This window comes from Bacillus rossius, chromosome 6 (genome assembly GCF_032445375.1).
Source record: "Bacillus rossius redtenbacheri isolate Brsri chromosome 6, Brsri_v3, whole genome shotgun sequence".
NCBI classification, from domain to species: Eukaryota; Metazoa; Arthropoda; class Insecta; order Phasmatodea; family Bacillidae; genus Bacillus; species Bacillus rossius.
In genome coordinates, this window is record NC_086334.1 from 71,168,368 (window position 1) to 71,186,101 (window position 17,734).

Here is a 17,734-nt window from a genome sequence, read left to right on the forward strand (position 1 = left end):
TCTTAGATGCTTAGTTTTAGTTTTATTACTTGTAAGTCACAGCACTTTTTGCAAAAGACGAATAAACTGTTTTTTTTTTACCAGCATATTTGGTATATGAATCAAAAAAATAATTTATTAAAGTCACTAAAATAAAAAAACAAAAATTTAATATAAAATTTGTACAGGATGTGGCAAGGACAGTAAACATTACAGAAGGTAATTTCAACTACCATAATTAGGGGTAATTGATCTGCCAGCTAGATATTCAAAAAAATTTCAAAATCCAGGCCGGCACCCACATTGCAGGAAAACATGTGGAGTAAACACCAGCGATCAAACTCTATCCCACCACCAGCCATCATCTGGCTGACACGGGGAGGACACACGAGGTGTCATGTTATCCCCTTCTTCAAACAGGGCCTTCTACGCCCAAGCCACACCATGTTCATGTCCACATGGCGATAGTTCCAGGTTGTTGAGTTATCCCTTTTATTTTATACTTTCCATTGTATACCCTGGCCAAACTATGATCATGTCCCCGTGCTGATAGCTCAGGATTTCAATCAGGGTTCAACCCCCCCCCCCCCTCCCCCTTAGCACCAAATCTTTAATTAATTTCTTATTCATCACTCAATCAAATTTCATATTAAAGTTAATAAAATTTTTACCATTACGATATTTAAATTTAAGTACCGAACACTGCTAAAATAGCACTATTTTACACCTTAAAAACCAAACCTTCCCCCCCCCCCCCCCCCCAATTTAATATGGGGGGGGGGTGCATGCTTCTTAACACCCCCATACACAAATCCTGGCTACGCCACTGGTGTCAATATCCCCAATATCCCCTCTCCTTCAGAAAGTGCTTTTACGTCCAAGCCACACAATGGTCATGTGTCCATTGTAATAGCTCCAGATCATGTTGTGTCTTCTCCTTCAGGACGTACCTTTTGGACATGGTCATATTCTCGTGGCTTTAGTTACAGGGTATCCTTTCTATTTGATGCGGTGCCTGTACACCCTGGTCCCACCATGGTAATCTCCCCATGGGGATCTCCAGGCTCTTCATTGTTTAACCAAGGAAGTTGTAAATTAATGTATCTATGAACCAAATTCCCATCAACTACCAACATTATTTAATGTAGAGGTGTTCTTACATCTTGTGCTGAGGCTTTTGGGAGACCTTAAAACTTAAGTGAGTGTATGAAACATTTTTTATATTTTTTAGCACCCCCAAAGCTGATGCCAAAAGGTATAAGATTTACATTTTGAACTAAGGACGAGACATGTTTTTACCGTGTAGACAACTTCACACCTTCTGATACAGTTGCTAACACAAGGTTTTGAAACCCACTATTTCATAAAGTGATGCTCCAAAATCCTAACTGAACTGTTTGCCTTAATATCTCATTGAAAGAGCTTACCTAAACCAGACATGTGGTGTGACAGATGTGCAGAGTGTGGCAGCAGCTTCACGCAGCGCGGCACGCTGCAGAACCACCTGAAGAAGCACTCTGGGGAGAAGCCGTACGCGTGCCAGGACTGTGGGCGCAGCTACTTCAACCGCGAGGGGCTGCAAGTGCACGCGCGTCTCCACAGGAGCGACCCACTCGACATGGTGCTGCACGAGTGTCCGCTGTGCGACAAGGTGTTCGTGTACCCCTCGGGGCTGTCTCGCCACCTGTCGTCGCACCGAGGCCGTCGGTTCACCTGCGACCACTGCCACCGGCACTTCCGGGAGCTGCCCTCTCTCAAGCGTCACATCCGCAACAAGCACGGCTTCAGCAAGCAGCGGACATGAGCTGCTCTCTCCGCTACGACCTTGGTGTGGATGACAAGTTGAACCAAGTTCATCTGTTAGTTTACGTTTCTCTTACTTAAATGTGAGAATTTCACCAAATACCAACTTGTCTCTAGAACACATCTGTGTACACACCAAATTATGGCTGGAATTTGCAGCATTTTGTAAATGTATTCAGTTCTTTTAAAATAGATTTTCTTGCAGTGCACCATGGGTTGCCCTAAGTGGGCCTATGATCAAAGAGAGATTAGCAGAATGGGCTATTTGGCTGCAGAGAGATGACTTTTACATTACAATATAGTTGGCTGCATCATTTTAGCCAAGGTGGGGAATAATACAAAATCAAATATTCAGTGCACGAGGCTCAACTAACGAAACTCTTGTAAACAAGTGGTATCCGTTATAAATGAACATTTGAAGTTTTACGAATCTCCCAATGCCCACAGTGCTGATGAGTCTACGAAAATCTGCAAATCACCAGCATTCCGCAACAGGTACATATGAAGCTGACATGAAGGCATGGATGACATTGGAGCTTTTTAAACAGAGGTCAGGATCCAATGAACCGCAGTGAGTTGGAGCAGATGACTGGTGACAGACCAAGGAAACAAGCAGAAAGAAGGGTAAGAAGAGGCACTGAAGGAGCCAGAGTGTTGGGGTTAGTGACAGAGAGATTGTGTTTGCCAGTACACAGACTTCGGCACAGCAGGTCTGTGGTCAGGGCCGTGTCTAGGGGGGGGGGGGGGGGGGGGCAAAAGGGGCATTTGCCCCGGGCCTCACATTCAAGGGGGCCTCAAATTTTATCAAAAAAATATAATATTATTTAAAGTGAAATCCCATTTTATATATGGCGTAATAATAACTTGTATTTAAATTTAGATACATATTTATTTAGTTTTGTAAAGCATGATTCCACAATAAAACCAGACCGTGCTGTAATTTGTATGGTTTTATTTATAACTACTGAGTAAGTCACCGACATCGACGCCGGTTCATGAACCTCCTCAAACACTAGAACCATGTGATTGTGATGGTAAGTTGCCTTTGACTTTACCACTTTCAAGCTCTGATGAAGTAAAAGAAAACACAGAAGTAACTAAAATAGATAATGGTAATCTCATTAACACAACTTCAGAAATTCCCATAACTTCTAGAAACTGTGCTAGGACTGAAAGAAGTGTAGAGTTTGATAGTGCAGTGTTAATAGAAGAAATCCAGCAAGATCCTGCGGCATGGCCTGGCAATATCACAGACGAAATGATTAGTTATTGTGCTGATAAGGGGCCGGACTTTTTTTTAGTAATAATGATGGAGACTACTCAGCTTCTGCTAGGCAATATCCAAAATGTACTCGTAAACTAACATCATCTGCATTTGTGAGAGTTCTTGAAAATGGTTATTGTACTTACTCTAAATGTCTGGGAAATGTGTTTTGCTTTGCGTGCAAACTTTTCAGTAATTGTAAACTGTCAAAATTTGTAAATGGTTTTTCTAATTGGAAGAAAACAGAAGAAAAATTGAGGGAGCATGAAAACAGTATTGAACACAAAGCATGTTCTTTAAAATGGGTTTCAAGAAATAATAAGAAAATGTCAATTTCATCACATTTAGATGCACAAGTGACTGAGACATATTACTGGAAGAATGTTCTTGTTAGAGTAGTGGCAGTTGTAAAATTTTTGTGCAGTCGTGGTCTTCCTTTTCGTGGTGATAATCGGATGCTTGGATCACCTCGTAATGGTAATTACCTAGGAATTTCGGAACTCCTTGCTCAGTTTGATCCTTTTTTACAGGAACATTTAAGGATACATGGGAACAAAGGAAAAGGTCATGTATCGTATCTTTCTTCTGATATATGTGAAGAATTCATTAAGCTAATGGGCAACGAAGTTCGGAAACACATGCTATATGAGATTAGACAGGCCAAATATTATTCACTGATAGTTGATTCTACACCTGATGTTTCCCATACAAATCAGTTATCTTTTGTATTTAGATACTGCCTTAACGGTAACATTTTGGAAAGGTTTTTGTGTTTCATTCCAATTTTCAGCCACACAGGAAGAAATTTAAGTGAAGTTGTAACCTGTACTCTAAAAGACAACACCATTGATATCCAGGATTGCCGAGGTCAGAGCTATGATAATGCAGCCAACATTCCAGGAAAATACGAGGGCCTGCAAGCGCACATTAAATCAATAAACAGCTCTGTGCTGTATGTTCCATGTGCAGCACATTCAGTAAACTTAGTAGGAAAAAACAGCGTTGGTGAATGTATTCATGCAACAAAACTGTTTCTGTTTTTAGAAAAGCTGTACTCATTTCTCGCTGCTTCCACTCACAGGTGGTCAGTTCTTGAAGGAGTTATTTCGGAAAGCACAGGAAATAGCGGAAAGCCAAAAATCACTGTCAAGAGCTTGTCGGAAACAAGGTGGTCATGCAGATATGATGCATTGAAAACTCTCGTCATTCATTATGATGAGATTTCCTGTGCATTTAATGATATTTTCAACGACAAAAATGATACGCAAGTCACAAGGATGGAAGTGAACTCCCTCATGAAGAAAATTCAATATTTAGAATTTGCTTTTATGGCCGTATTTTGGTACGACATTATGGAAAGATTCGGTGCAGTAACCAAGCATCTACAGAAGCCTGGACTCGATGTCATAACTGGTCATCAACTGATGAATTCTTTGAAAGATTTAGTTTCCGATTTGCGAAATAATTTTTATGAAATTGAAGTTAAAGCAACACAACTAAGCAACCATGTGTTACAAACTTTTGTAGATGCTAGATCTTCCAAAAATAAAGAGGTTTTGAATGGAAAAGACGAACTTTTAACTGTTGTAACATCCCGCGAGAATTTCAGGATTTCCACATTTCTATACATTGCTGATAAGCTCCGCATGGAACTGGAGAAGAGAGCTGCTTCCTACAAAGATATTACCTCAACATTTGGGTTTCTTTGTAACTTAACTACAGCAAGTGAAGATGAACTCAAATCTAGTGCTACCGAGTTGGTAAGAAAATACAGAAAGGATCTGCAGCCTGTTATTACAAATGAATTATTACACTTATCATCATTTCTCAGAGAGCAACAAGTTGAAGACAGTGTTACATCATTCACGCCACAAAAGGTTTTGCAGCACTTATATAACAGTGATATAATTGATGTATTTCCAAATGTAGCAATAGCACTGCGCTTGTATTTGACACTACCAATCACAAACTGTGAAAGTGAAAGATCATGTTCAAAACTATCAGTTCTGAAATATCAATTCCGATCTACCATGTCACAAGAGAGATTAAACTCGTTAGCGGTGATTTCTACAGAACATGATCTTGTGAACAGCATTTCATTTGATGGACTCATTAACTTGTTTGCTGCTAAAAAGGCAAGGAAGAAGTTTATTGCAAAGTGAGTTAATAAATAGGTATGTAATTTTGATTGGTCGGGATCTGTTACTCATAAAATTGTGTAAATATTTGAGAATGATTTAAGACTTTCGTAAATGAACATAGAAATATTGGGGGTGGGTGTTGGCTATGAAATATTACTCCATTTCAACTAGAAAATTTGTTGTTATACATTATTTTGTTTTCCCTGCATAAATATGTTTCATATTTCTGCGAATAGAGGCTGCATTTCATTATGGTACTTCTTGTCCTTTTTTATGTTAGTTATTACATACATACATGTCAATGCAAATATGAGTTTTTCATATCTGAAAATTATCACTACAATAAAAAAAATGGGGGGGGGGGGGGGGGGCCCTCGGAATATTGTTGCCCCAGGCCTCGCATTCTCATAAAACGGCCCTGTCTGTGGTACAAACAAAAAAACAGTTCAGAAGACAGACAGTGTGGCAGTGATGTTCCTAACAAGTCCTTGGAGTGTATTAGCAGTTGTTATAGAAACTGATACAAACTACTCCGGGCATAATTTTAATAGATGTAAGCAAATATAATTAAAGTGATTTTGTAAATTTTTATTACTGCACTGTACTAATTGTACACTTAATAGCCTATTATTTATTAAAATCGAAGTATAAAACAAATTGATTTTTTTAAGTGTACAGAGTTTAATTTTAAATGCATGCTTAATACATCAGATAGAAAATGCTGTGCTCACTGCAAAACTGTGAGTATAATTAAATGAACAGCAATTAGTATAAAATAAAACAATTTAATGTATGTAAATGTGTCATACTTATGTATTATGTGTACAGAGAGTAGACTAAAGGTAGATGCACATTGGTTATCAGAGCATACACAGCTCAAATCTGATTAATTCAAGGTAGTGCGCTCACTGCATTCGGAGCATCGGAATTTCCGGAATGATGCTTCTGTCCTCTTTGTCTTTTGAGTCATTAGCATTGGCAGACCATACGGATTGCTCGCTCACCGATTCCCATCGGCATTGCTGACTTTCGATATGTACGATGAGAAGTGTGTGCAGTCTAATTTAATACAATGTAAAGAATTCTTCAGTTCCTGCTGTATGCGCGTTGACGACCAGTGCGAGCCTACCAGAGTTGCAGACGACGGGCGTGTGAAGCTCCGTACCTCGGGCAGCCGCGGCGACAGACTCGTTTCCCAGCGCGCCCTCGCGGTGGGCCCACAACTCACATCCGGCCAATGGCCGTTACATAACGTATGTATTAAAATTAAGCGTGCCACCAGAATGAACACACACAAACCCTTAATTAAATTAGCCTACTGGCTGCAAACAATATCATTATATTACTAATTGGTGTACACTACAGCAAAACCCCTTATTTGCACTTTTCATGGGGACAAAGTAAAAAAGTGTAAAAAGCGGGAAAGTGTAAATAAAGGGAAAAGTATAAAAAGGAGTACAGTTTACCTTATTTAGAATTTTTTTCCTTTTGTTTAATAGCACATACTACAATGCAGGTACAAACACACTAACAGCAAATTTTACTTTAGTATTTAATCAATTATTAATTTACCACATTTGACAAAAATAAAAAAAGAATGAAAGCCAAAATGTTTTTCTGATTACTTCCTAAAAAATAAATTTGAAATTTTCTTCTGCTTGCTTTTTTAGCTGTTCAAGGAGATTATTTGCCTCTCCAAATTATAAATACAGTTGCAACCGGCAGGGTTTATAACAAATACGGGCTACATACACATTGCTCACAGTAAAAAAATTTTTAAGAAAAGGCCGCAAATTGATGAATATTTACCGTCAATAGCGCGCCAAACGCGGAGAAAGGTCATTGTACTTGGTCAGCTGCTGTAACGACGCGGCGGCGCATGCGCACTCTATGCTCCGCCCAGACTCATGACGCCATCAGCCGCCAACCAATAGATGCGAGCTTAGCGGAAAAAAATATAAGCTCCACCTCCCGTGTACCAATTTTATCCAGTTCTAATACCAATTTATTGGTATACGCACCAGTTTTCTCGCTGCCGTGACATGTTCAAGTTTACGTTTATCATGATGTCTTGATACCAATAATTAATTATTTACGATCCCCAGAAATAAATGGTTAGTTTAAAAAATATGGCGTCAACTGTACAATACTTCCCAAATTATAAAAGACGTATAAAACAGTTACCAAGACACCGCTCATTTTATCTTGTGAAGTTTATGTCTCGTACCAGTATTTCGGCTAAGTTGTGACATAAATACAGTATCAGAACTTACAAGCAGCCATGTTTGTACATTCATGAGTTTACGTTTTTCCCTCGTGCATTTTAGATTGTCTCCTGCTATAATTACTCGTACTTTTACACGCCTAGGCTTAAATTATTACATGTTTAGAAATAAAAGCAACTTTTCATGTTATAAAATATGTATATTTTGCTATTTAAAATGTTCATTGCCTACTAGCTCCACGGTATTTTCTGGTTGTTTATGGTTGTTACGTGACGTAAATAGCGGGATTGATTCGATTTTTGAGACGTAATTCGCGGGAAAGTATTGTATTGGACTATATGGGAACCAAACGGGACCTGAAGAATATAGTGCAAATAACGGGAAAACGTAAATAACGGTAACGTAAATAAGGGGTTTCGCTGTAATTTAATATTAAAAATAGTCTGCCTCTGGAGTATTCGTCCTCGCTCGGCATTGTTTGGTTCACGGAATATTATTAATGTTACAATTTAAAGAAAAGCAATACTCCGTCTGCTGGAACATAAAACACTGTAGGGAAGAAATAAGCAAGTTACAAGTATTTAGGCTGGCTCAAGGGAGCGAAGCACTGACGTCACACCGGTGGGCGTGGGTCGACACACGCACACACACATACGCCGGGGTCGCAGAGAGTGGGGGTCGTGGCACATCTGGCTCAGAAGGGCGTAGCCCGGGACGATGTCAATCTTAGTATCCCATGTTAGATTCAAATCAACATTCTATGTTACTTGCAGTATTTTAGTGTCATACTATAGATTACCTATTGCAAAGTTCTATTATTTGTTTTTTACTTACAAAATATTTTTTTAATGGTGTTTGAATTTATAAAATCTCCAGTGTCTTTGTTTTAGTAAACCTTTGCATGAAGCAAAATATTTTTTGAGCATATTTTTCAGCTTGTTGTTTCTGTTTTGTTGTAAAATATTAAATTTGTTACCCTGGAACAGCCTATGTCATTGAAAACCCTTAGTATTTAGTTGCATAATGTGCTGTTTTAAAACTTATAATAAATAAGCTTAAATTTGTAAGATTGTATTGTATTTCAGGGGAACTGGAAAAGAAGGGGGCGGCTAAATATTATCTGCCCAGAGCGATGGCTACCTGAAATCGGGGCATGCTAATACTGACGACTGTGGTGGAAAAAATTTTAGGTGAGTGTTTCAAAAAACAAAAAAAAAGTTGATTATGCACAATGGTGCCACTAAATCCTCTCTTTAAACCATTTATTTGTTAATTTTGAGTCGCCCCCTGACACACGACCTCTTGGTACCTAGTACTAAAGCAGGGTGGCCACCGACCCGGGAAAAACCGGGAAACCTGGAAAAAGTCTGGAATTGGAAAGGACCCGGGAAAAATCTGGAAATAATCTTGAATTTTACTAGTCATTAGGGAAAAGTTGGTTTGTGTGCCCCGCTTTTACACGCAGCGTCTGACTTGCAAGAAACTGCGTCGGCTTTAGTTTCGAATTTAATTAATTTTTCAGCTGTTTATTTACTATATCTATGTGTTTTACGACTTAACGGGAAGTCAAAACATTCATTTTACGTATTTGAAGACGTTCGTGTTTTCGTACCTCTACTTGTTCTAAATGACTAATGAAAAAAAAAAAAACTTTACCCAGGTCTACCACCATAAACATCGTTTCTAACAGTAATACGCTCCACGAATGCGTGGGTAATACAATGGTAGTACATGAGTTTGAATTCAGCAGTTGGTTGCAATGATCGGTCGTAGGAACCAATGACAAAATTATATGCGTTCTTATATTCTTATTGGCGTATTGCGCAGTTTTTTCGTTTGTGATGTATGAGGAGGGTTTAGAAGATGGCGATGGTGCGTCGATTGTTTAGCGGAACACGAACGTGAATAATTTTTTGTTTGTAGTTTTTGGAAGCATGAGTATCTTGTAGCAGTGAATGCAGGAGGGAGGTTAGGATCATGTCAACGAGATATTCCTGTCGCTATGAGGTGGAGTTTCCGTGGGCCACCGAGGACCCTAAAGACAAAGGTAGCGCAAAGTGCAAGATCTGTGCGAAAAGTTTTAAGTTAGATACTATGGGCAGAGGTGCCTTTTTAAGCCACGCCAAATCGAAATTTCACCAAAATGCGAAGTCATGCCAAGATAGAAATATGTACGTTACTGCATTTTTTTCCACTCATCCTGGTCAACACCATGAAGCTGTTCCGTCTTGCAGCAAAGGTAAGTTACAGTTACTAGTGTTTTATTAATATTTTTGTTTTGTGTTAAATAAATGCTTGAAGAGTCTATTGAACTCTATAGATTTAATGAGAGTGCCGAGTGTGTGCATTTGCTTACAATTTATTTGAAATACAGCCTATAGTTTCACGTTGTACAGTAAACGCCCGGCACATCGCGCCCCGATTGATCGCGGAATCGAGTATATCGCGAGTCAAATCATGTCCCCCAATCAAAAATGAATAATTTAATAATGAATAAATGGTTGCGAGCAGAATAGGGTCAACTCTAAAATTCGATTCCGGAAGTAGGGGAACTATCATGACACATTCGATGAAGGTAGGTATGAAAGTAAATAAAAATGCGGCAGTGTTGGTAGCCACATGCGATAATTGATTTTGAAAAAAAAAAATAAGCAAAGGTGTGGCAACAGTGTAACATAGAAATGCCGGCAAATGTTTGGTAGCTGAATAACAGCCGGGGCACATTGTAGGGAAAGACAATATGACTATGCAAGGTTAGGTAAGTAGGAAATATATTTAAATGTAAAATGCATCACCCGAAGACATTTTTCAGATGTTGAAAAGAAAGTGAAAGGTTGGTTAGATTAGGTCAGCTACACAAAGAAAAATTAAATTAAAAATTTGCTACGGAAAAAATAGTTGTTTGATTACCCGAAAGTATTTTGTATCATTTTCTGAATGGTACTGAAAAAGAAGTGAAAGGTTGGTTAGGTTAGGTCAGCTACATAAAAAAAATTAGCTAAATGTAAAAACGTTATTTTAATATACGAAAGTATTTTGTATCGTGTTCTAGAAGGTATGGAAAACAAAGTGATAGGTTGGTTGGGTTAAGTCAGCTGCATAAAAATAATGCTTATAAATAATACATAATACCAATAAAAAATAAAATGAAAAATAATTATCAGATAATTGTTATGCTGTGGCGTTCTAGAACATTTGCGATTAGGTCAGCCATGTAAGTGCCGTATGTTTTAGTGTAAGGACATTGAAGGTATATTTTTGCTCGTAAAAATTAAAACGGTGTCGGATAGTACCTGCTATACCAGTATTTGTTTGCTAATTATTCTCGTTCTCTGTGTGTCTTATATGCAGTTTGAATGTTTTTAGACTAAGTTTGCACGTTATATTTCTCGAAACCACGTCTATTGCTACATTTTCTTTGATACAGAAAAAGTTGTATCAGAAAATAGAGTTGAGCGGATGGGTTATACTCTATTTTCCGATACAGTTTTTTTAAGGAAAATATTTTTGTGAACGTGGAAACTTGTTGGAATCGTGAAATATAACAGTTTGTACAAAGCTACAAACTGCGTAAAAGTAACACAGAGGAGAATAATTAGCAAAATAGAAGACTGGTATCGCAAAATAGAGTAGACGAGGTGGGATTAAACTCTAGTATGCGATACTGTAAAATAAGTTTATGCGCAGACATTTATTGCATATTTATTGATTTTATTCCTTCCCCAAGGTAGGGAGCAGACAACAGTGTGCATGTTCCATTGTTTCAGGTATTGCTGCACGACATGAACAAGCGAATCATGTCGATCCTGATCAGAAGTCATCTGTAGATAACTTGGTATCAACTATCGATACCAGCGAGACTCCAAATCGAAATGTTCTTCAAAGGTTCCTTTTGGGGGAACATATTACGAGGGCGGAAATTTTGTGGGCTCTTCACACTATTGTTGGTCACACATCACTTCGTAAAGCAGCTGAAAGTGTATCAGTCATGAAACTCATGTTTCCTGACTGTGCGGTCACTCAAAAAATGGAGTTGCAGCGTTCGAAGATTGGTTATCTAATTAACCATGGCATAGCTCCATATTTTGAAAAAGAATTGAAGGAGCTGGTAAAAAAATCATCTGAAATTGTTATTGGTTTTGATGAAAGCCTAAACAAGGTTGTTCAGCGTGAACAAATGGATATACATGTCCGCTTCTGGGATGAAGAACTCAACATGGTGCAGTCTAGGTATTTCACGTCAGTTTTCCTAAGCTCTACTCGAGCCCAAGATCTATTGAAGGGACTCAAGAATGTTTTAGGACATGAAAATTTGAGAAAAATTATTCAAGTGTCCATGGATGGGCCCTCTGTGAACTGGAAGCTATCTAAGGATCTAGTTACTGAATTGCGTGAAGAAATAGGTCGTGAAGGTTTTGACCTAATCAACATTGGCAGCTGTGGGCTTCATGTTGTACATGGTGGTTTTAAAGAAGGAATAAAAGTGACAGGATGGTGTGTAGTCGGGTTCTTAAGAGCGCTTTATTATCACTTCAAGGATGTTCCTCTGCGGAGAGCAGATTTCTCATCTTGCACAGGTTGCACTGTATTCCCCCTTAAATTTTGCTGTGTGAGATGGGTGGAAAATAAGAAAGTTGCTGAAAGAGCTTATGAACTACTGCCACATATGAAGACTTATGTTGAAGCCATCGAAAAGCAAATAAAGGACAAAGTGAAACCTAAAGATTCACACTTCAAACGAAGTTTTCCTGCTCTTAAAGAATCCCAAAATTTCAAGATTATTTGTAGTGCTGTAAAGGATGAGATGATGGGTGCCAAACTGGCCTTTTTCACTGCTGGAGCATCACTTGTAGAACCCTTTCTACGAGAATTTCAGAGTGATGACCCAATGGCACCATTCTTGCATCAAGAACTTCAGGCACTCACAACCACTGTGCTTAAGAGAGTTGTTAGAAAAGAGGTTATCGAAAGTGCTCAATCAATTACAAACATTGACTTGTCGAAAAATGAAAACCTTCTGCTGGCAAATCAGGTGGACATTGGTTTTGCAGCTACAGATGCTCTGAAGAAGGTACGAGGTCAGCTTGCTGAGAAGGTTGTGCTACAATTTAAAAATGACTGTAGATCATTTTATGTTGGCTTCCTTCAAAAGGTTCTGCAGCGTTCTCCACTTGCATATAGTCTTACTAGACAAATCTCCTGTATCAACCCTGAGTTGATACGTAGTAAACCAAACCTTGCTGAGAAAAGAATTAAAGCATGCTTGGAACTTCTAGTTGAAAAGCAACAGATCCCGGGGTCCACCGCTGACAAGATTCTGCAAGAATACCAAGAATTTATCCAGATAGCTTCCGTGGGAGAAGCCATGAAGTCTTATCATCGCCAGAATCAACGTCTAGATTTGTTCTACGTGCAGGTTATGGTGGAATCTGGCAAATCATTTCCAAGTTTACTACTATTTATCAAGCATTTGCTTATTCTTTCCCATGGAAATGCTGCTTTGGAACGTGGTTTTTCCGTAAATTCGGATTGTCTGGTTGAAAATCAAACTGAGGATAGTCTTATTGCACAAAGAATTGTGTATGATGCTGTCATGAATTCTAAGGGTGTGCAACATGTGCAAATTACTAAATCGCTTATCCACTATGCAAGGAATTCTTGTGCGCGTTATAAGGAGCATCTGGAGAGTAAAAGAAAGAAGGTAGAGGCTGAAAAAAGTGAAAGGGACAAGAAAAGAGAAGCTCAAAAAAATCTAAGGGAACTGGAGGCAAAAAAGGCGAAAATAATGAATGATGCCTTAAAAGAGGCAGCCCTCATTGATGAAGAAATAAAAAAACTTTAAATGGTTCATGTGTGTGGAAAAGTGAGAATTTTTGTATCAGCGATTTTTATTTAAATAAAATAACACTTTATATCAAGAACACTTCAAAATACTTCAAAATGTTTTTGTAATTTGTTCACTGATTGGTGAGTATTCTTGGTTTTAATAAATTCTTAAAGTGATTATTGTTATAGTGTCCTTGATGTCGGTAAACAACATTAATCAAAACAATTGAAAAACCATTTCAAAATATATTTTTTTGCCACATATATGTCAATTTTTTTAAACCTGGAAAATCTTAAGAAAACCTGGAAAAATCTGGAAAAAGTCTGGAATTTGGTTTTAATAATAGAGTGGCCACCCTGACTAAAGCTGACTGATGAGCAAGGCCATGTAGCTGAAGGAAATGGCAGGTGCGTGATCTCTCCACCCAATCACAGCACAGCATCCGCAAAAACATTTCTAATACTCGCAATGAGGCTATACTTGCAAAATAACAAGAAAAAATCACGTCTGGTGACATCATATTTAACCAATCGCAAAAATACATTAAAAAACATTGGCCAATCATGGCACATGGCAACAGCACTTCGACTTACTCCAGAGGCCTTCCTTACAGCTACTGAGCACAATGTATTTCTAACTATTACGCACCGGGAAAACATTGCACCTGCTTTTTCAAATGAAAAACCATGGCAAAAAAAAATTCAAATGAAAATTACATTAACACACATTTACGAATAAAGAAGAAACAGCAACACTTAAAAATGTATATTAAAAAACACAAAAACATGTGCACAGATAAACAAAACAGGTAAAAGGAACATCTAGGGGCTTATTCACTATAAAGTGAGCTAATCATCAGAACACCTTAAAAACCATGAAACAATGTAAATATGGGCCTAACACATATGGCAAACACATAAATACTTCTTAGAAAAAACTAAAAAGCCATTGTTTAAATATTAGCAAAACATAATAGTACAGAATATGTGACTACATAATAAATTGTTGCTTAAACCATTTAACAGGTGGGGAAGGCAGTTATGTCCGTATGTGATGCGCCATTTGAGGATTTGCGAGAGATGATGGGCATTGTCCTCTCACATCCAAGAACAGATGATCATGTCTTCCAGGTAGGCTGCGGCAAACTTGCCGAAGTACCAGTCCAGGATGCAGACCATTTTGGTCTGGAATGTCGTGGGGGCGTCCATTAGGGTGAACAACATCGCACAGAAATAGAGGCTGTCATGTGACGTAATGCCTATAGGCATAAGGACGGGGTGGGACGCCATAGCATGGCAAGGATTGAGAACGGGTATTTGTAACACAACAACAAATTAGAACAATAATAAAGTTTTAATAGAACCAAACAAAAAAATATATAACAAGGTGATCATTTACGTAACAAACAAACCAATATGGTTTTTTTTAAATTGCTTAACACACACAGCAAAAGTGAACGAGCCATTATCAAGGCTACAAAAAAGGTGAGATTTTACGCCAGCGCAACGTGGTACAAAACATGTGCGGTCCCATTAAGGGGCCTCAAAAGGGGGCGTCACAAGGTAGATGCATTGAAACTGCCAAAATACATGATTGTCAAAATGCAGGGAAAACCCACTGCCTTATGCACATTACGTGTGTTACAAAAGTAAGTTACATTTTCTTAAAATGAATTATTTATGTTACGTTTTACATACGTCAACGACTCAGAGGAGAACAGTTACAAACAAAGTGAAGTTAAATTAAGTCAAATTACATGAAATCCAAACGTAATTTTCAAGGTGGCGATCGAAAGGGAATTTAGACAAAAAACACAAAATTCAACAAACGTTTACATTATGGCAAGGGCCACCGCCTTACTCCAACTTACATTTTCTTTGAAGGATGAAAGCCGAATACTAATTCCTGATTAGCGACGTCTAACAAACATCGTGTTTTCCCCAGAAAATCTAATCCTAGAATGAGCGGGTGACATAACCCGGAAACAACATTAAATCGCCAATTCCACGAGAAACCCGCAATTTTTAAGTGAAGTTCAACTTCCATGTCTGACGTAACAATCACGCCGTTGGCGACAAATTTTTACGTCATAGCCGATACTAACACGGCTTAACAAATGCGGAGATTTGATGCAACATGCATCGAACAATTCAGAACTGATTAATGATCAGGTAGCACCAGAATCTATTAGGGCCGGAACAATTTCACCAAACAGACGAACATGTACAAAATTATTGTACAAATGATGAGCGGCTTTCCTCAAGCGACGACCGTGGCGACCACTCGCACGCCCGGTCAAGGCACGTTTCCCAGACATTGAACATTGGCTTCTGTAATGCACTGTACATTTACAACGGAAACATTTTCGCTGTTCGCAGCTCACGGTGGGCTGCGTGCACTCAGACACTGCGTGGCCGAATGTACAGCAGTTGGCACACCTGGGACGATTAGAGAATGGGCCGGACACATTAGCCGACTCTGTGAGTCTGCCGGCGGCCTGACTCGCTGTGGCAGAAGGATCACTAACACTAGCCGCGCACTCAACGTGTCGCGTTGCGTGCACAGCGCGAGCCGGTTCAGAATGACATACGAAGCGGGCTGAAAATTAGGCGATTTAATTTTAGAAGTCGAAGCAAAGCTACCTGGCGTAGGCATGGAAGGAAAATCCTCCTGATACTTCTTAACAGCCAATAATCTATTCTCCATGTCTGAGCTCCACTTGCGGAGAGTACTAGGACTGGAAGGAGGGCTTAGCATAGCGCTATACTGTAACACTAGCGGTGACACGTTGCCTACAATAGCCTGACTTAATTCAGCCTCAGGGAGATTCAACTCCAGCACCTCGGCATAGGCCGCAACGGAATTAATGGACTGTAATAAGGGCTCATCAGGCTTCTGAAACCTGAATACTAGCTCACGTTTACACGTTTCCAAAACACGTGGTGGACAGGCAAACTGTAACACAGACGTTTTGAACTGCGCGAAAGTTAAATTCCGGCTTATGGCGTCAGTGAGCAGTGGCAAAAACACCGTGCCACAGAGGCTTAAGAGAGCTTTCAAAAGCTCCGCCTCACACACTAGTTTCAACCCAGCTAAGCGAGCAGCCGCAATCAAAAAATCTAGAACCGCATGCGGTTCACAACAGTCTAGACGAGGGAGAAGTTTCAAATTAGCAAAGAAAAGCTTTTCATTAAATCTAGAATTAGACAAAGCAGGTTTAGCGGGGGTGGGGACTTGCCGAGACGGTACATGTTCTGACGATTCCCAGGCGCCTCGCACGTGCTGAACAAGTAACCCACGAAGGGTAGTCATCCTCGAACGAAACAGCTTCCTCAGTTAGGACCTGGATTAGGTCAACTCTCCGTAAACGGTAAAACCACCCGGTTGCCGTAGTCCCCATGGTGCATGCAAAAAAAGAACAAATACTCGTTAAACACAATCCTCGGCAGAGTTGCGCAGTTGTAATGCCTACAGGCATAAGGGCGGGGTGGGACGCCATAGCATGGCAAGGATTGAGGACGGGTATTTGTAACACAACAACAAATTTGAAACAATAATAAAGTTTTAATAAAACCAAACAAAAACCTTATTGGTTTGTTTGTTACGTAAATGATTACCTTGTTATTTATTTTTGTTTGGTTTTATTAAAACTTTATTATTGTTTCGAATTTGTTGTTGTGTTACAAATACCCGTCCTCAATCCTTGCCATGCTATGGCGTCCCACCCTGCCCTTATGCCTGTAGGCATTATAACGTGAATTGACGTCTGGCAACATCCACCATGTCTCAGTGTTTCACGTGTTAATTTTAGGACTCTTTAACATATTTGTATGAACCATGCCTTGTTCCCCCTCTCCCCGAGGCCGCTCTGCCCACCGACGTCGGCTCAGGCCGGGAGGCGCTGTCGAGTCTGGTTGTTAGTTCGGTCAGGTGTGTGCTCATCGCTCGTCTGAGGTCGAGCGAACCGCGGCAGCAGCTGCATGACGCTGCAGCGCAGTCCACCCCTGTCCGTCCGTCGTAGGTCGCGGTACTTCTACTGCCCCTCCCACTCATAGTTCTGGAGATAGTGAGGGGCTGTCACGCAGCATGTGGACAGATGTACCTCGGGCCCGTCTCCCACGTGCACCACCATCGTCGTCTCCTCAGGGGGCATGTCAAGCACCACGGGCTGCGCCCGGTCTATGTCACTCTCCCCGCTGAGGAGTCGCACCATCACTTCGTCGGCCGTCGTGTCGCTCGTAGTCACCGGCCCGCCCCCCGGCCGTCGCCCCACGGGCGGGTACACTCCCGTCTGCGTCTCGTCCCGGGTGACACCGTCGGGTCGTTCAGGTCGACCGGGTCCCCGAGGACGGTTTCGTCGGCGGACACATTCTCGATGGTGACGTCCGACCTGCACGGTCCGTCATCGTCGTCCCGGAATATCGTGTCCACGAGGCGCTCCAGCTCGTCCAGGCTCGCACCCCGTGGTCTCCCTCCGTCTGACGCGTCAGATGTC

The 17,734-nt window shown here is 40.2% G+C and overlaps 3 protein-coding genes across 6 annotated transcripts in view; all 3 read left to right on the forward strand.

The window, feature by feature from the left end:
* The window catches only part of LOC134533293 (zinc finger and BTB domain-containing protein 49-like), a 32,605-nt gene extending 29,883 nt beyond the window's left edge, over positions 1 to 2,722 (forward strand). For both annotated transcript variants that reach the window (XM_063370758.1, XM_063370759.1), the window contains exon 4: positions 1,432 to 2,722. In XM_063370758.1, the coding sequence (XP_063226828.1) occupies positions 1,432 to 1,783 (352 nt within the window). In that variant the 3' untranslated portion in view covers positions 1,784 to 2,722. The remainder of the gene's footprint in view (positions 1 to 1,431) is intronic.
* Positions 2,723 to 5,117: 2,395 nt separating this feature from the next.
* Positions 5,118 to 17,734, forward strand: part of LOC134533294 (large ribosomal subunit protein mL39) — a 191,545-nt gene continuing 178,928 nt past the window's right edge. Inside the window, exons 1-2 of one of the 3 annotated variants that reach the window (XM_063370765.1) lie at positions 5,118 to 5,204; positions 8,498 to 8,602. In XM_063370765.1, the coding sequence (XP_063226835.1) occupies positions 8,566 to 8,602 (37 nt within the window). In that variant the 5' untranslated portion in view covers positions 5,118 to 5,204; positions 8,498 to 8,565. Of the gene's footprint in view, positions 5,221 to 6,354; positions 6,441 to 8,497; positions 8,603 to 17,734 lie in introns of those variants that run through there. The other 2 variants (XM_063370764.1, XM_063370763.1) reach the window with 2 other exon arrangements.
* LOC134533292 (uncharacterized) lies at positions 9,047 to 14,614 on the forward strand. Its single transcript, XM_063370756.1, has 2 exons — positions 9,047 to 9,651; positions 11,180 to 14,614. The coding sequence occupies exons 1-2, from the start codon at positions 9,390 to 9,392 to the stop codon at positions 13,252 to 13,254; spliced, it is 2,337 nt and encodes a 778-aa protein (XP_063226826.1). The 5' UTR covers positions 9,047 to 9,389; the 3' UTR covers positions 13,255 to 14,614.

Coding starts and splice junctions, on each gene's coding strand:
- LOC134533292 (XM_063370756.1), top strand. CDS start 9,390: ATGTCAACGAGATATTCCTGTCGCTATGAGGTGGAGTTTCCGTGGGCC. Junction 9,652..11,179: donor TGTTCCGTCTTGCAGCAAAG/GTAAGTTACAGT, acceptor CCATTGTTTCAG/GTATTGCTGCACGACATGAA.